The following is a 20,306-nucleotide window of genomic DNA, read 5'->3' as shown; positions in this document are numbered from 1 at the left end:
AGTTCTTAACTTTTTCCATTTTATTACTCATTGAGGACAATGTTTCATTTAAGTTTGGGGTTAGTGTGTATGTGTTTTGCTTGGTGTTTATGTGTTTTTCTGTGTTTTTTCATGTTTTTCATTTGTTGAAAGTGTGTATGTATTTTTCTTGGTACTTATGTGTTTTTCTTTGTGTTTTTGCATGTTTTTCATTTGTAGTAAAATTAAAAAAAAAAATTGGTGATATTTTTTTTTAATTATAGTTCTCTTAAAAATATGAATAGTTCTTAAGCCTTGTTTTTAATTATTGAGTCAAGTTCTCTAAGTTTTTTTCTTCTTCATAATTTGACACTTCTATTTCTTATAAGTTTATATGAAAAAATAATATTGCTTAAATCTTCTTAGAAATCAAGATGATTATTTGATAAGTTTAATCTATATTCATAAATTTTTTGAGAACTATTATCTTTGAGCAATTCTTAAGGAAATACTTAAGATATCACCAATAATTTTTTTTTTAAAATTGTGTTTTATTTTTCTTTTGCTTGAGGACTAGCAAAATACTAAGTTTGAGGGTGTGATAACTCTACAAAATATAGTTATTTTTATCTTATTTTATATGCTAATTGTTACTTAGTTCTTGAGTTTTTAATAAATTTATTAAGTTTTTAAGAAATTTTGATTTTTTTAGGTTTATTTTAATTTTATAGATTTTTGTGTATTTTTATAGTTATATTATTGTAAAATGTTGTAGTTTAATTAATTGAATTATTAAGTTTAGTTTTTTTTTTTTTGATCAAGAAGAAAATGAACTACATTGAACAACCAATACAACTGAAGGGGCAATTCACCTAAACACCAACCAACCAATACTGTACAAACAAATAAAGGAACCAACTAAACACCCCCACTTAATTACATTGAAGTTTTCCTATAAAATGTTGTTCCTGAAGAGAAATCTTCCTATTTTTAACTATGAAAAATCTGTACTGCACTATGTTAATAACATCCCTTGCTATACAGTCAGCTGCCAAAGAATACCCATCAAAGATACTCCTGTTTCGATTCCTCCAAATACAGTAAGTAACAACAGCCACAATCATATTTATAATAGAAGAGACAATTCCAGGTCTATCACTAGCAATCCAAACAATCTAGCTATTGAATTCACTAGGACAAGCTTTAAACCCCACCAAGCAAAGATTAAAGTAATAATCTTCTTAGAAAGGCAGCACTCAAAGAAGAGATAAGTGTGACTCTCATTATGATAGCCACACACAAGACATAATAGGCAGTCCACATTAATGTTAAACCTGAGCATGTTATCCCCAGTGAGAAGATGAGAATTAACGACCTGCCATAGAAGAAACCGGTGCTTAGGAATAACAAGTTTACACCAAACTGCTTGATGATATCCCACCAGTTGTTGAATTAAGGAGCTGTTGTAGAGCTTCGAAGCCTTAAGCCTTCCTGTTACCCCAGCAGCAAGGACCTCTGCCAAACTGAATTTTCCCCTCATATGGCACAACTTCCTCCAATACCAACTGCAATCAGGTTTCAGGTTGTAGTTCTAGAAATTAGAACCTTTCAAATAGACAGAATTGATCCATTTGACCCAAAGAATATCATGCTTTTCAGATATGGCCCATATATATTTAACTAAAATAGCTCTATTCCAACTAGCACCATCTCTGAAACCGAGACCACCATAGGCCTTAGCGAGGCAAACCTTCTGCCAAGAAGCAATATGAATCTTGCTTATATTTCCAGAAATTCCCCAAAGAAACCCACGGAAAATCTTCTCTACTTCCTTAACAATACTCTGAGGTAACACAAAGATACTCATCCAGTAATTACGAAGCCCAAATAACACTGAGTGTATAAGTTTCATTCGGCCAGCAAAAGAAAGATGCCTGCTAGTCCAAGACTGAAGCCTCAATCTGATTTTTTGAAGAATAATGTCACAATCTTCATGTCTCCACTTTGTTGGCCGCATAGGCACCCCAAGATACTTAAGCAAAAAAGATCCTTCAGAGAGCTGAATCTCTTGAGCGATATTCCTTCTCTCAGCAACATTAACTCCTCCAAAGAAAATGTGACACTTACTAGCATTAATAGAAAGCTCTGTAGCAGCACTAAACTCCTCAAGAACCTCTTTGAAAACTCTAACAGCAGAAAGAGTTCCCTTACAAAATAGAATCAAATCATCAGCAAAGCAAAGATTAAGAAGTTTGAGACTTTTACACATGGGGGTGAAATCTGAATGTAGACTTGTGAGCTGCTAGTTGAAGGCTCCGAGTAAGATATTCCATGATAAGCACAAACAAAAGAGGAGACATAGGATCACCCTGGCGCAGCCCTTTCTCGCCCTTGAAACTGCCTTGAACTCTACCATTCATAAGCAAAGAGTAAGATGTGTTTTTCAAGCAAACCATAATCCATCCTATAAACTTCATAGGAAAGCAAAAATCCTTTAAAAGATCCTCAAGAAACTACCAATCAACTGTATCATAAGCTTTGCTTAAGTCTATCTTAATAGCACATCTAGGCAAAGTAGAGGTCCTCCCATAATTTTTGATGAGATCTTGGAATATCATAATGTTATAAGCAATGGATCGACCTTGAATAAAGGCTCCTTGGTTCGGCTGAATGAGATCAGGAAGAACTAAGGCCATACGAGAACATAAAAGCTTAGCAATGCATTTGTATAATGTAGAACAGCAGGTTATAGGTCTATAGTCAACAGCCCGAGAAGGATTAGCAACTTTAGGGACCAAAGACAGAGTAGTTTCATGAAGCTCAGAAGGAAAATTCCCTATAGCAAAACACTGACTAACTGCTGTACAAACCTCACCCCCAATATCCTGCCATAACACCTTGAAAAAACCTGAACCAAAGCCATCAGGCCCCGAGGACTTGGTGATGGGAATACTGAATAGAGCGTCTCGAATTTCCTTATAAGAGAAGGGTTTCAAAAGAATAAGTTGTTGATCAACCGAAAGCTTGGTACCCATCTCAATACAGCGTAAATCAATCTAACCCATGGCTGAACTTGGACGTCCCAAATAGCTTCTAAAATGCTCCACAAAGTGAGAGACTACATCATGAAAGTTATCTATCAATCTGCCTTGTTCAGTGATATAGGTTGCAACACCATTTTCAGCTCTGCGTTTTTTCAAACAAGCATGAAAATATGATGTGTTCATATCTCCCTTCCTCAACCAAGTAATTTTACTTCTTTGAGCTAAGAAACTATGATACATATGCTCCTGAACAGTAAAAGCTTTAGCAGCCGCCTTCACTACCTCTTGAAATATGTAATCTTGAGGATGAAATTGAGCTTGAAGTTGAGCATCCTGGTAAGCCTCCTGATAATTTAGACCAATATCACCAATGTTATCCCTGTTAAACCTCTTTAATTTGTGCTTTAGCCTCATAGTCTTCAAGTAGATAGCCCTTAAACCAGTCCCCTTAATAGGTTTCCTCCAATTATTCATTACCACCTCTTTGAAGTCTTGATGATCTGTCCAAAAATTATAGAAACGAAATAATTTGATACCCACATTCTCCATAGTCATGATAGAAACAACACACGAATAATGGTCCGAAACTACTTCCCACCGAAACACAGCTGTAGAATGAGGAAAAATATCAAGCCAATCCTCATTCGTGAACACATGGTCAATTTTAGAGTAAATTCTACCTGGACCTTCTTGATTATTCATCCAAGTAAAATAAGAACCAGTACTCTTAAGAGTCTCAACTTGAGTACCAGCAAGCCATTGAAGAGAGTTAGCCAACTCCATTGCAGAAAACAGTTTCCCTCCAGATCTGTCCATACCAGTAAAAATTGCATTAAAATCCCCCAATATAATCCAAGCTTTAATAGGGAGCGAAAGCCTATGTAACCCTTGCCATAAACTTCTCCTTCCCTCCATCGTATTGAGCCCATAGACAAAAGTAACACAAAAAGCTTGCCTCTGACCAGGCAACTTAACCATACAATGAACATATTGATTAGTCTCCTCTATAATAGTAACCCTCACAAAAGTCTCCCTCAAAACAACCAAAATTCTGCCTTCAGTAACAGAACTAGAATAAAAATCCCAGTTAGGAAGTTTATGCTCCATGAATTCCTTAGCTTTATTCCCCTTCGTTTTGGTTTCTAAAAAACCACCAACACCTATTTTATTCCTACTACATTTTTCTATGAGTGTTGTATGCTTATTTGAACTATTCAGTCCACTAAAGTTCCAGCTCAATATATTGCAATTATCCATAAGAAGAAGTAGAAGAAGATATACCTTCTTTTCCACCATTCACCTGCTCTTGAAGCACCTCAAACGTATTCAATTGTTTTTGTCCTTGCCCAGTACGAAGAGAACCTTTCACTTCGACCAGCCCTTGTTTAGACAGAGTGGTCACTCGCTTTGGTGTTTTCCATTTACCTTTACTGTCATTTTAACCCTTAGCGTCTGTAGTGTTAGTCGAAACCTGAAGCTTAACACCCTCAGAGTTAGTGGCCTTTGGACCCTCAGCATCAGTAGTGTTAGCCAAAACTTTAGGCACATCACATTCATATTCTATAGTGTCCTTATCCCTCCCCTCCTTTAACTCTTCTTTAGATGTAGCAACCTTTTTGACCCAGTGGGTTTTCATCTCCTTATGACAATCCACCATAGAATGACCATATCCAGAGCAAACTTTGCACTTAATAGGAAACCATTCATATTCCACCCCCTGTTCCACAATCTGTCCATTCTCATTAAGAAACTGTATACTTCTAGGAGGGCAATCTGTTATATCCATCTCCACAAGAACTCTAGCAAATTGAACTCTTGAGCGCTCCCGAGTAAATTTGTCAACCATGATCGGTTTACCAATCGTACTCACAAGCGCACTAAGACATTTACTTCCCCAGTACTGAAGCCCTAAGTCATGTAAACGAATCCACAGTGAAACTGAACGAATTAGACGAACTACACTGAGATCAGCAATCCATGGTCGTATGATAACAGGTTTCCTATCAAATTGAAGTATACCATTTTCCAGAACATGATCTCGTGTAGCATCATCATTAAATTTTACCATGGTCAGCCCCATTGTCATCCTTGCAATTTGAGCAATCCCTAAATGACCCCAAACTCTTTTAATGAACCCTTCAAAAACAGCCATTGGAGGATTATCACCCAGGACCATACAAATTACTGCCGAACTCCAATTAGCAGATTGATATTTGACCTCTTCAACATCAACCCTAGCAATTTTCCTACCATCTCTTATCAAAGGTTCAACAAACTCAAGTTTCTGGTCAGAAAAGGAGAGCTTACTTGCCGTGAACTGCTGCCATTGATGCTGAGCTGAAGTCTGGTAGTCCCCTTCATCCACCTAATCCGCCTAGGTAGCAGAGTTCAACACCAGAGTGGCCATCCCAATGCCCCTAATATCAGCATCCTGGGTTCCCCTGACTTCAGTCATTCGCTCTTCTTCAGCAACAAAATTCAAACCCTCAAATCGATCCTCGTCGACTCTGTTCGTTGCATCAGCCACAGAGTCGTCAACAACCATTGCATCAGCAACGGAGCTAATCGAATCCTTCTCATCCTGAATCAATAGATTGTCTTGCTCACCTACATGAATCACAGGCTTACGAATCAATTTCTTCTTCTTCGCCATGAAAGAGAGAAAACCGAGTCACATCCTTTTTCTTTTTTATTATTGAGTTTAGTTAGAAGTAAAAAAAAATGCACTTTTGTTGATCTTTAATGTTAAATTGAATTAAGTTTTAATTAATATTTTTAATGAATTAATATAATTTATTTTATAATTGAAAATATTTGATTATGACTTAATTTATGTTTATTTTGTAGGGAGTATGTTGTATTTTTTTGGGCTTTGAAAAGTAAGGAAAAGAAAGAAGAAAAAAAATGGCAAAACTAAAAACAAAGGCTCAACAGCCACCTCCACCAGGCCCAACTGCCAGCCCAGCCCGTGCCTCCTCTGCTCCCAGCAGCAGCGACCATCCTTCAGCCAGGCCCACCCAAAGTACCGCCAGGCCCGCCTGCCTTCCTCAGCCACCTGGGCCCATCACGCCAGCCTAGTGGCTTGCTAGCAGCCTCCTTCCTAGCCACGCCTGGGCCCGCCTACAAGCCCACGGTTCCCCTGCCTCCAGCCCATGCCACCAAGCCAGCCCAACAAATACATCAATGTCCCTTTGTCCCTTTTTTTCTAAAATTGCCATTTTTACCCAAATTTTTCTACACATTTTACCCCCAAATCATCATTACACCTAAAATTTACCCCTACTTACCCTATTACTCCATTTAGAAATTAATTTAATCAATTTAATTAATTTAAATTGATTATTTTAACATTTTATTTTGGCTATAAATAAGGGATTTGAAGACCATTTTTGAGGAGGAGGTTTACACTACAAAATTTCTACACTTTCAAGACCACTCCATTCTCTTCATATTTTTCTTTTTTTTTGGTAATTTTTTCTATGAGTTTTTAGAGAAAAAATTTGGGGGTTCCTCCAAATTTTCCTATTTATGTTTGTAATTTCTATGCTAGTTATGAGTTTCTAATCTTTTTAAGATTATTAAGGTGATGATGAAACAATATGTAACTAGATAGTACTTATGTTGTATGTTGATTTCCCATTTTGTGCAATAAAGTTTATGGATTTTCTCCTTCAAATATTTTCTTTCATCTTAAATATCTTGTATTTTTTATTATTAGAACATATTTACACTTTGTTCTTCATTAGTGCAAAATCATAATATTCTTTGATTAAGGTGTGCCATTAAATTGTGCACATCAAATGCCTAGAACAAAAATATTATGTTTTGCCTTATAAATAATATTCATTGATTTATTTGTTATTTCATTAGATTGATTTACATTAAATACTTTGAAAATATAATTTTAAAAGTGAAGATAAATCCTACAATTCTATAATAATTTGTGCTAAAATAGAATATCTAATTTCAATAAGTGATAGTTGATTAATTTCTACTATTAGTGAAACTTGGGAATCAAATGTACTTATAAATATTATTGAACTTATATTTTGTGGATTCTAATACCTTAATAATTTTCCTTTACCATCTTGATTTCTACTATTAATTTATTTTTATATATTGTCTTTAATTTCTTTATTATTGTCTCTTATTTGATTTTCTTGTCACAAATTCTCACCAATCTTTGGAGCTAGGTTAGAATTTATTAATATTGATTTAAAATAGTTATCTTTTTTATTTTAGACAACTCCTTTGGGTTCGATCTCATGCTTACACGAACACTATACTTCATATACGATTCGTGCGCTTATGAGTTATAAATATTTAAAACATACCCATTTTGGGGCCATCACTTACCCCACCTTTTCCAGTTGGCAATGAGCCTATGAGGTCAATTCCCCATACTGCGAATGGCCATGGGGAGCATATCATGGTAAGCTCGGTGGGTGGAGCTCATGGAATTGATGCAAATCGTTGACATTTATCACATCGTTTGACACATCGGTCTGTAGATTTCGAGATAAACCTACTTAAGGTCACTATTCATCCAGTTAAGCTCTGGACATCCTTATGTTTCCGAGGTGAGGGCATATCTATTAACGCCTTAATCTTGTCTGGATTAACCTCTTTTCCTCGTTCGTTTACTATAAATCCAAGGAACTTACCCAAAGATACTCCGAATGAGCATTTTTGTGGGTTAAGTTTCATGTTGTATTTCTGAAGTACAGTAAAACACTCAGCGAGATCATCCACCTTGTTATTGTTATGCTTAGAATTGACCAACATATCGTCCACATAAACTTACATGTTATTTCCAATTTTTTCAATAAACATCCTATTTACCAGCCTTTGGTATGTGGCTCCAGCGTTTTTGAGCCCAAAAGGCATGACATTGTAGCAATACAATCCTTTATCGGTCACAAAGCTCATATGTTCTTGGTCCTGCGCATGCATGGAAATCTAGTTATATCCAGAATAAGCATCCATGAACGACATGATGCCGTGATCTGTAGTGGCATCTACGAGCTGGTCTATCCGAGGTAAAGGGAAACAGTCTTTAGGGCACGACTTGTTAAGATCGGAGTAGTCGATACATGTTCGCCATTTTCCATTGGGCTTTGGGACCAACACTGGATTGGCGATCCAATCAGGATAAAAAGCATCTCATATGAATTAATTTTCTTTTAACCTCTCGACCTCTTCTTTGAGGGCCTTCTTTCTGTCATCGTCTAGGAGTCTTCATTTTTGTTGCTTCAGCGGGAAGTTCTTATCAATGTTTAGTGCATGGCTTATGACATTCGGACTAATTTCGACCATGTTCGAGTGCGACCATGCGAACACATCCTGGTTTTCTCTCAAGAAGCAAATTAATTACTATCTTGCCTTCTCAGAAAGGTTCTTGCCCATTTTTACCACCTTCATGGCATCCTTTTCACCGAGCTCTACTTCCTCGAGCTCTTCCAGTGGTTCGAGATCGAACCTTTCTTCTACTCTGGGGTCAATCTCTTCTTCTATCTTGAAGACGGATCCGTCCATCTCCTGAATAACTACAAGTGTTTGGGCACTTGTTTTATTTTTTCCTCTCATGGAAATGCTGTAACATTCCCTTCCTGCGAGCTGGTCTCCCATATGGCCAGATGCCTGACAGACGATATTGCCCCCAGCTCAATCAGGGCGGGTCTCCTGAGCAGTATGTTGTAGGCCGACGGGGTATCCACCACCACGAACTCCATCATCTTGGTTACTGAGACTGGATAGTCTCCCAAGGTCACGGGGAGTTCAATGGATCCCGTACAGGTAATCCCTTCTCCTGAAAATCCGTACAACGTTGTTGCACATGCCTTCAAATCACGAAGCGTGAGTACCATATTTTCTAGAGTGGACTTGTGAAGGATATTCACCAAGCTCTCATTATCAATCGACAATCCCTTCTCCTGAAAATCCGTACAACGTTATTGCACATGCCTTCAAATCACGAAGCGTGAGTACCATATTTTCTAGAGTGTCCTTGTGAAGGATATTCACCAAGCTCTCATTATCAATCAGGACCTGGCGTACCCTCCTATTCGCAAGCTAAAGAGTAATGACCAGCGGGTCATTGTGAGGAAACTGGACGTGTGACACCTCCTCTTCAGTAAATGTGATGGGTTGAGTTTCAACCCTTTGCTGCTTTAGAGCTCGTGGTACGGGTTCGTAGGGAGAATCGTCCCCAGTCTTGAGCTCGTTAACATATCTCTTTTAGGCGTTCTTGCCCGAACCTACAATATGAGGTCCCCTTAAGATGGTTACTACATCTTCTCCATCAATTGGAGGAGGTTGCTCATCCTCCCGTACTCGGGAGTTATTCTATTGGGCAGGTTGTGCAGCTGCTACCCTTTGACTTGTTGAGGCCTGATTGGAATTTTGGTTTCTTACATACTGTCCAAAATATCCCCTCGAGATCAAGCCTTCGATCTCGTCCTTCAGTTGTCGACACTAATCAGTTGTGTGTCCGATGTCTCTGTGGAATCTACAATATTTATTGGAGTCCCTTTTTGCCTTCTGATTCCGCATTGGGTCAGGTCGCCTGAACGAGACCTGATTTTCATTGTCTAGAAATAATTTTTCCTGAGTCTCATTGAGCTCGGTATACACTGTGTAGATGGAGAAATACTTGTCTCCCTTCTTCTTTTTCCCTCCATTAGCCTTGGAGTTATTCCCTTCGCTTTTCTTCCTTTTAGAAGGGTTATCCCTGGAGGGTTTTGAAGTTGATGGGGACGCCGACGTTGAGGTTGAGTTAACATTTGTCGTTGTAGTCATGGGCTGGGGGTCAAGTTTAATGCTAACCTCGCCTCTTCCACATTGACAAACCTATGGACCCTCTGGTTGAACTAGGTTAATGACCTAACGGGTTTCCTTTGTAAATATTCCCAAAGGGGACTCCCTGGTAGTATACCAGCTCTAACAGCCATTAAGTGGCCACTATCATCGACATTACGGGCTCATGCCACCTCTATATTAAACCTCGTAAGGTAACTTTTCAGTTCCCCTTGCTGTTGTTGGACATTGGTCAAGGTCGAGGTTTCGCGCCTGACGCCAACAATAGCCTTTAATTGTTTTTTAAATTCTCTTGCTAATTGATCCCAGGGCGAGATCGAATGTCTTTGAAACTTCTCGAACCAATTTTTTGCTAGTCCCGTGAGAGTAGCTGGAAACAACATGCATCGGAGCTCATAGCCAACATTGCTAGCTTGAATAATGGTGTTAAAGGTGCACAGATGACTGTACGGGTCTGAGTTTCCATCGAATGGTACTACATGGGGTATCCTAAACCCTTGCAGAAACGGGGTGTTAGAAATATGTAGGGCAAAAGGCTCGAGCTCCTCATCAGACTCTTCCGCCTTATCTCTGCTCCGCTCGTCTTGCAGGAGCATAAATGCCCTTTCCAACTAATCAATCCTGTCTTAGAACAGATCCAATGGGGGTCGACCTTGAGCTTGAGGGAGCTGGTCATTGTTAATAAAAACTCCAGCTCCTTGGCTTGGCTTAGGGTTATACGCTGACTGCTTATGATCGTTCAAATGGTCTCGCAGATCAGGGTTTGGGGGATTGCCTTGCCCCCGGTTATGGTTCAGGTGATCTCGCAGATCAGGATGATTTTCCCAATTCCCTGTATGTCTAGGTTCAATATTATATATGCTTACAGATTGAGCGTAATCCAAACTCCTACTTGCGAAGCTAACAACTCTTTTTGGCTGCGAGGCTCGGTGATTACGAGGTGGGTCCCCTGCCGTAATGAACCAACTATTTCTAAGACCTTGGACCATTAAAACTACTAGACATAGTTTCTATTTCGAAACAAACATAAGAAATAACATGCCTTTATTGAAAACCCAAATTATAAGAAATAGCATGTCTTTATTAAAAATGTAAAATAAAATGTGATATGATATGGTATGGTATGGTATGGTATGGGATCCCATTGTTTATAAAACATAAAACATAGCTTTAAAAACAAGTTAAAAAAAAGTTGAATGCGGAATTACAAAAGAGACATATTTCAAAAGACTAAAATAAATGTCATCCTCGATTGACACGCAACCCATCCATTCCATTCATCCTCACACATGCCATGCTACCAAGAATCCTTCTGCCTCCATAATCATTTTCCTGCATCACACTAAAATAAAGGAATGAGCCTAATGCCCAGCAAGGAAAATCTACTAAAAACAAAACATACATCGTAAACATAAGCATAAGACTACATCAAATACTATATCATATATCATAAGACTACCTAAAAGAACATAAGCATACACTATATCATATATCATAAGCATGCACTATAAAACATATGGCTACAAAAACATCTATTACAATGACCATTATACATCTTGGGGCTTGCTAGCTAGGCAATCATATGCCCATAATTCTACAGGGCTAATTATCTAAACAAGTTATATAGATTTACGGGGCTTGTTATCTGAACAAATCATATGCTCAAAGAATATACTATTGGGAATTGTTATCTAAACAAATTATATGCTTGTTATCTAAACAAAACATATACCCAAGAACTAAAACATATCATACATATACATATCATAGCATAAACATATAACATAACATAACATAACATAAATATAACATAACATAACATAACATAACATAACATAACATAACATAACATAACATAACATAACATAACATAACATAACATAACATAACATAACATAACATAACATAACATAACATAACATATAAGCACATAAAATCTATTCTATTTTCCTTGCCAACACCGGGATATGAGAACAAGAACGGGATTTGGAACACTCCCAAAACAAAAAATACAAATGGTGAGTATTTCCAAAGAATAAAGAATGAATGTGGAAACTAAACCATCAAGAAGAAACTTATCAAGAAAGAACTTAAGTTTCAAGAACCTAATCAAGAACCAATAACGAAAGTTAGGATCTGAATAAAAGGAACTAAAGAAAACTAAAGAGTTTTAAAGAATTGGACTTAAAGAATAGGAGTACCTTAGTTGACCTTATGGATTGGTCTAACTCCAATACCGAAATACACTAAACCTCACTTCCCAAGTATTTTATAAAGCTTAAGAATGCCAAAGCTTTTTCCCAACCCAAGTGTTTATCACTCTATGGTAGTACTAGCACCTTGGAGTCTGATCACAGCTGAAGAGTGAGGAGAAAGGCTGGATTCTAAGTCTTATTTATAGAGTTCTAGTAATATAAACTTCTTTTTGGCTTTGAATTAAAATAATGAATTTAATTGAAAATATTTGAATATTCTTCAGTCAAAGGCTTAGGACTTGGTCAAATCATTCAGAGGTAGGTCTAAGGAGCAAAGCTTGTTTTAAAAATTTAAAAAAAAATAAAAATAATAAAAATAGAATCCTAAATTCTAACTTCCTAAATCTCGTAACTCTAAACTCATCTGTAGTAAAATAAATATAACTGGAGTTTTAGAACTCTAATTTAGACCATCTTTATACCGTTAGAAAGCTAATTCAATTATCTACAACTTTCTAGAAATACTATTTTTCGAAATTCATAATATAACTAGCTTAAAAATAGGTCAGAAGTTACAATACCCTAAAGTTACGGAAAAATATATTTAATTGTCTAAATAACAACCTAATCCACAAATTTCTTAACTAACCATAAAATAACAAACTCTAATTCCCTAGTAATCATGCTTATGACAAGTGTCATATTCTTATTGGCTCTATCTAAACCTTTAGGTTATAATAAATAATACACCTAGGACCTGCAATATTAATCAAACCTTATGTTATAATTAATATTCTTAAACTATCAGTTAAACTTATAAAATTCATAACTATTGCTATGAGTTTCCAACTAAGTCCCGACTTGAACCAAAATCCACGGAATCTAACATACAGCAAACTAATATGAACTACTACTACTACTATCTAGCTAGTTAAGTAAATATTCTGCGACTCTACACCTGCTGGCCCCCACCCCAGCCCTTTGTGATCTTGAAACCTGGCTTCTCGAAGGTTGAGGAGCTCTGTGCTCCTAGGTAGCCTCCCTTTCATTCCCCAGTCTAGGTCTGTCCTGTCAGTTTCCATCCTGACTGCCACTGCAAGACGACCTCCGTGGTACAAGTCGTGGGACCTCTACGACTGGTGAGGGGTGCCTTATTGGAGATGGTGGATGTTTTATGGATGACGGCGACTGCCTTCCATTGTTGGGCCTAGATGGTGCAGAGTTGGCCCGGACAGGTTCCGGGTTATTTCTTGCAGCTTTGGGATTTGGGTTCCAAGCTACTGGAGGAGCTCTGTTATTCCCTATCCTTGTTGACAACTCCACAGTCGGGTTGTTAGTGGCCTCAGACCGGGTGTTTCTTCGAGGCCTCGGCTAATCCTGATGTGTCCCTTGTTCTGCCCTCCTGGCGGCCGTACTCCCTTGGGGACGTCCTCTAGGTCTCCGAGGTGGTGCCTGGGCCTCAGAAGCTTGTCTGGCTAATTCCTCACTGCACTTTGTCGCCTCTGCCAATTGTTTGCGCAGTTGGTAATTCTCCAATTCCACAATAGGAACATATCTTTCTGAATTATAATAAAGATCCTCATTAGGCCTGGGAGCAGGCGGCCCCCGAAAATCGGATGAATCACTTCTTTCTTCAGGGGCCGGGTCAGCCATGGGCTGCTTTCCAGGTCGTCATGGATAGTCTTCGATGCGAGGAGTTAGCTCCTCTAGTATCTGGGGCAATGGTCGCCCACCAGTGCTGGGGTTGTTTACGGCGGCCATTGATAATTAAGAAGGTTTTTAGATTAAACAGGCTAACATTTTGTTTAATGGCTCTCAATGAAAGCACCAAACTGTTGACGTCATTTTTTGTCAACTTAAAAAAGGAGAGCAATAAACACTAAATTATAAAAAATCAATGAAAAACACACGATATTTTACGCGGTTCAGCAGTTAAAATCTGCCTAGTCCATGAGTCGATATTATTCAATTGTGGAATTCTCCCAAAGCTTTTAGAAAGCAGTTTAACAAAGTATTCCCAGTCCCCAAATTCAGCCTGCCTACAAATGAATTTCTCTAGTCTATTTATAAACTGGTTTACAAAACATCTTCCCTCTTATTTCATGAAGTTATCATACAAATTTCAAATAAATACAAATAAATGCTCTTAATTACATAATATCCCATGGTAATCGGGATTTAATAGCAGATTACAACAAATCCCCTAGATATAGGGATTTTAAAAAAGTAACCGTATTCAAACTAGATTACTGACTTCGAACATATAACTTACATACTTTCGAGATCGACTAATCATCGCGAGCTCTCCACTTTGGTTTTCCTCGGCCTTAGCAAATAACTTTATCGAGATCATCCTCTCTGAGCTCGCAATGCCCAAGCTCGAACCTTCTTGACTAATACTAGATTGCCACCAATAAAACTTATACAAGTGTTGAACGCTTGTAATTGTAGCTTCGAACTTGACTTGTAACCTCGGGACACCTTCGAGACCGCGCACAGTTCCGAGCTCACCAATTCCAACGTCGTCGTTTTAATACTGAGCAAGACTGTCAAAACCAATTCACATAAATGCTGATGACATGACACACTTGCTTATTTCGAGCTTACACTTTACGAGCCTCTCTTTCGAGACCATAATTTCTATTCTCGAAATTTGGGTACAACAATTCCGTTAAAGTTAACAAAAAAAAACCGCTAAAACAAAAAATTTCTGTTATCTACGCACTTTTTATATAGAAGAGAAATATATATATATATATAATATTTTGGTGATTAAATGTCATTTTTTGTGACTAATATTTGTAACAACAAACATTTTATTAATAATAATTTTTAGTCACATAATAGACTAAAAATAAGATTTATATTTTATAATTCATAAATAAGTTTTAAATAATTGATCGATAATCTTTCAATTGATTTCATCAAACCATAAATATAATTTTTTCCCCTTACCAAATTAAATCTCCGAATCCAAAATTATGATATATATATAATATACAATAAAAAATATCTTTTCTCTTGTGAGGGATGGATGCATTCCTTTGAGTCTTCAAATTTTAATTGTTGAATTAATAATTGAAATAATCAGATGATTATTAATTATTAGATGCCTAACTAATTGTTGGGAAAACCTATTGCAATAAACACAAAATTTTCCCTCTTTGTATGTAAAAAATTGAGATTACTTATCAAACACCACAACTAGCAATATCAACCAAAGCAACACAATCAATATAATCATAAACAATGATAAAAGTGAGACACCAGGATTTTTACGTGGAAACCCAATGTGGGAAAAACTACGGGGACTGTAGTCTGCTTAAATCATCTACTATTACCAAAGTACAATAATGAGATTACAATGTTCTTCTCTAGTATAACTAGAGGCTCATAACAACATCATGATTACAATCTTGGATCAACAATAGATATAGTCATCATCTATAAAGATGGATACACTAAAGAAAAAGTTTGGGTCTCACCAAATGGGAATAGTGGGAGAGCACCTCAGAGAGGACAAACACCAAATCTGAACTGGTATATTTGTAGAGCGCCTTGCTAGGATTCACCACCCAAAATTTGAGCTAAAATGGATGCGAATCGACCACTCAATCTTCAAGTCAAAGTGCCATAACCTACTTTTTCTCTCCTTTTTCCCTCTTTTTCTTCTTTATTCTCATGGCTAGGTTCTCTGTCTAAAATAGCACCCGACTCCTTTTCTTTTTGATTAATGCAGCTCACATAAGCTGCCTTCTTTTTCTTTTCTTTTCTTTTGGGCTCAAAGCCCTTATTTGGTCCTTTCCCAACAATAGGGGCAAACCCAACAATTCTCCCCCTCCCCCGCCTCAGTTGGTGGGCTCCAATAAGCCCGCTCTTCACCTACAAGCTTTAAGCTTCTCCTTAGGCAAAGATTTTGTCAACATGTCTGAACCATTCTCACTGGTATGCACCTTTTCTAAGTGCAATTCTTTCATCTCTAGCACATCCTGAATCCAGTGATATCTAACATCAATATGCTTAAATCTAGAATGGAATGTTGAATTCTATGAGGGGTGAATGGTGCTTTGACTGTCACAATAGACAATATATCTTTCTTGTTGGAAGCCTAATTCTTGTAGAATTTTTTCATCCACAAAGCTTCCTTACAAGCTTCAGTCACAGCTATGTATTCAGCTTCTGTAGTAGACAAAGCAACACATTTTTGTAACCTTGATTGCCATGAAATAGCTCCCCCTGAAAATATCATCAAGAATCCTGAAGTGGATTTTCTGGAATCCCAATCACCTACCATGTCTGCATCTATGTACCCATCAAGTATAGGTTCACCATTTCCAAAGCATAAACACAACCTGGAAGTACCTCGTAGATATCTCAATATCCATTTCAGTGCTTCCAAGTGCTCTTTACCAGGATTAGAGAGAAATTGGCTCATAGCTCTAACTGCATGAGCAATATCTGGCCTAGCACAGACCATATCATACATCAAACTACCTACCGCTGGCAAGTAAGGCACTTTGATCGTTTCTTCTTTATCTTTCTCACTTGCAGCACATTGCTGGGAACTAAGCTTGAAATGGCTTGCAAGTGGAGAACTAATTGCTTTGTTGAATCTTTCAATAAATTTTTCTACATAAGTTTCTTGAGATAGCCAAAGTTTCTCATTCTTCCTGTCACGGAAAATATTCATGCCAAGTATTTATTTCACCGATCCTAAGTCTTTCATAGCAAAAGACTTGCCCAACTCTCCTTTTAGCTTTTAAATTTTTCTAGCATCATGACCAACAATTAGCATATCATCAACATACAGCAAAAGAATAATAAAATTGTCATCAGAAAACTTACTTGTGAACACACAATGATCAGAAGTAGTTATGTTATACCCATGGCTCAACATGAAGGAATCAAACTTCTTGTACCACTGTCTAGGTACCTGTTTGGGTCCGTATAAGCTTTTTTTGAGCTTGCACACAAGATTCTCCTTTCTTTCGACTTTGAAACCCTCTGGATCCTCCATGTAAATTTCTTCTCCCAAATCACCATGAAGAAATATAGTTTTCACATCAAGTTGTTCAACCTCTAAATTCAAGCGAGCAGCTAAACCAAGAACAACTCTAATAGAAGACATTTTCTCAACAGGAGAAAATATTTATTCAAACTCAATACCTTTTTTTTGACTGAATCCTTTCACAACCAGTCTTGCCCTGTACCATTGTTGTGAGCTATTGTTTTCAGTCTTCAACCTGTAAACCCATTTGATCTTGAGAGATTTCTTCCCTTTAGGCAACTTCACCAAGTCATTTGTGTGGTTCTCAAGCAAGGATCTCATCTCCTCTTGCATGGCACTTACTCTTGTGCTCATGTAGAACAACTTCTTGGTAAGTTTCTGGTTCTCCCTCATCAGTAAGCATCACATACTCATGAGGAGTGTATCTTGAAGATGGTTTACGCTCTCTTGTGGATCTTCTCATTGAATTCTCAACTGGTGGTGGTGGAGGTGCTTGTTCAACATGTTCACCAGTTGGCTCAACATCATAATCATCATCAAATGTAGGGACACCTTCATTGAAATTCTCACCACGATCTTCTTGTTCATATACCTTTTCATTGGCACGCTCTTCATGGTTTTCCTATAAATCTCCCCCATGATCTTCATGTACTATAGGTGGAGGAACTGAGCTAGTACTCACGGGAACATCAACAGAGGAATTATGCTTCTGAACTTTGTCACTGTCTTCAAACATTTGATCTTCAAGAAACACCACATCCATGCTTCTAATTATCTTCTTGTTCATTGGATCCCATAATCTGTATCCAAACTCTTCATGACCATATCCCAAGAATATACACGGTTTTGCCTTATCATCAAGCTTGGCCCTCTCATCTTTAGGAATATGCACAAATTCTTTGCACTCAAAGACTCTCAAATGATCATATAAGACATCTTTCCCTTTCCATACTCTCTCATGTACATCACCGTTCAGAGGAACTGAAAGAGAAAGGTTAATTAAGTCAAAGTGCAGCTCTCATATCCTCCCCCCCAAAAGGACTTAGGTAGCTTGGCATGAGAAAGCAAACACCTAATCCTTTCTTCAATAGTTTTTTTCATTCTTTCTGCCACACCATTATGCTGAGGAGTTTTTGGAACTGTCTTCTCAAGCCTGATACCATGGAGTCCGCGCTACTTCTCAAATGGACCCTTGTACTCACCACCATTATCTACTCGAACACACTTTAACTTTCTTCCAGTTTCTCTTTCAATTCTGGCATGAAGTTCTTTGAAGACATCGAACACCTGGTGTTTAGATTTCAAAGAAAAAACCCAAACTTTTATAGAATGGTCATCAATAAAAGTAACAAAATAAATTGCACCTCCAAGAGTTTTAGTTTGCATAGTACAGACATCTGTATGTTTCAATCAATAACATTTGATCTTCTAAATGGTGGATGTGTATGAAAAGAAACTCTATGTGTTTTTCCAGTTAAGCAATTATCACAAGTTTTAAGAGGTGTACCTTGCAAATTCGGTAAGAATTGATTTCTAGCAAGAGTTTGAAGTCCTTTCTTGATGATATGACCGACCCTCTGGTGCCAAAGATCAATGCTTGCATCCTTTTGAACTGCATTAATCTCTCATTCGTGTAGCTTAGCTTCCATGACATAGAGAGTATTCATTTTCTTTCGTCTCGCCACAATAAGAGAACCTTTGGTGAGCTTCCATTTACTTTCACCAAACCAGTTTGTGAACCCCTCATCATCAAGTTTTCTAGTAGATATCAAGTTAAGGCAAATGTCTGGAACATGCCTAACATCTTTGTGAATCAATTTTCTCCCAACACTAGTTTCCAAGCAAATATATCCAATACCCACAATCTTTGATGCACCACTATTTCCCATTCTGACATTGCCAAAATCACTAGTAGTGTAAGATGTGAAGAAATCACCACGAACAGTAACATGGAATGAAGAACCATAATCAATCATCCAATTGCAATCTTGGGTTGCAAGACTAACACACCCATCATCACAAACAATGAAAACATCACCTTCAGTGGCAACTTTATTAGTCTCTTTCTCCTTTCACTTCCCTTCATTTTGGTATCTTTTCCATATTCTACAATCCCTCATTATGTGGCTTGGCTTGTTGCAATGAAAACACTTGATACCTTTTCGAGACTTGGATCTTCCTTTAGAACCTTGATGATTTCTACTCTTACTCCTTCCCCGCCTTTCTTGTTTTTCAATAACAAATGCCCTAGAAGAAGATTCACCTTGTTCTTTCCTTCTAGCATCTTTATTAAGCAAGTTGCTTTTAACCATGTCCATGGTCAAAGTCCCATCTAGCGTGGAGTTGGAACTCGTTATCACCAAAGTTTCCCAACTTTCGGTAAGGAGCTAAGAAGTAATGATGCTTGCATCTCATCATCCATCTTCATTTTCATGGCAACTAACTAGTTCACAAGACTCTGAAATTGACTTGTATGCTCAACCATACTACCACCATCATTGTACTTCAAATCAACAAGTCTTCTAAGTAGAGACATTTTATTCACAACTGTTCTTTTTGCAAAAAGATTCTCTAGCTTTTTCCAAACAACATCAGCTTTGGTTTCATCAAATATATGCTTATGCAGATTTATGTCCATCCATCGTCTAATATAAACAATGGATTTTCTATGTTGAACTTCATTTCCTCATCATCTATCTTAGACGATTCCTTACTAACCTTAATAGGTTTATATAAATCTTTACAATATAGCAAATCTTCCATCAATCGCTTCCAAGTGGAATAATTTGATAAGTTTAATTTTATCATCCCATCCGATTGCTCCATTTTTCAAAAAACAAGAAAACTAACACCAACCAACCTGGCTCTGATACCACTAGTTGGGAAAACCTATTACAATAAACACAAACTTTTCCCTTATTGTATGTAAAAAAATGAGATTACTTATCAAACGCCACAACTAGAAATATCAACCAATGCAACACAAGCAATATAAATCATAAACAATGATAAAAGTGAGACACCAAGATTTTTAAGTGGAAGCCTAATGTGGGAAAAACCGCGGGGATCGTAGTCCGCTTAAATCATCCACTATCACCAAAGTCCAATAATGGGATTACAATGCTCTTCTCTAGTATAATTAGAGGCTCACAACAACATCAATTTTACAATCTTGAATTAACAATAGATATAGTTATCATCTATAAAGATGGATACACCAAAGAAAAAGTTTGGGTCTCACCAAATGGGTATAATGGGAGAGCACCTTAGAGAGGACAAACACCA

The 20,306-nt window shown here is 37.4% G+C and overlaps 2 protein-coding genes across 2 annotated transcripts; both read right to left on the bottom strand.

Moving 5' to 3' along the window:
• Nucleotides 1-890: 890 nt before the first annotated feature.
• Nucleotides 891-2,227, bottom strand: LOC133780025 (uncharacterized). The gene is made up of 3 exons (XM_062219909.1): nt 1,709-2,227; nt 1,293-1,549; nt 891-1,035 (listed from the first exon to the last, which is right to left on the bottom strand). Exons 1-3 carry the CDS (start codon nt 2,225-2,227, stop codon nt 891-893), a joined length of 921 nt encoding a protein of 306 aa, XP_062075893.1.
• Nucleotides 2,228-3,014: 787 nt separating this feature from the next.
• LOC133780024 (uncharacterized) lies at nt 3,015-4,298 on the bottom strand. The gene has a single exon (XM_062219908.1). The coding sequence runs from the start codon at nt 4,296-4,298 to the stop codon at nt 3,015-3,017; it is 1,284 nt and encodes a 427-aa protein (XP_062075892.1).
• Between the last annotated feature and the right edge of the window lie 16,008 nt (nt 4,299-20,306).

The sequence above is a fragment of the Humulus lupulus genome, chromosome 5, assembly GCF_963169125.1.
Source record: "Humulus lupulus chromosome 5, drHumLupu1.1, whole genome shotgun sequence".
Classification (NCBI taxonomy): Eukaryota; Viridiplantae; Streptophyta; class Magnoliopsida; order Rosales; family Cannabaceae; genus Humulus; species Humulus lupulus.
Note: the sequence above shows the minus strand (reverse complement) of the source record. Positions and strands in the feature narration are given on the sequence as shown.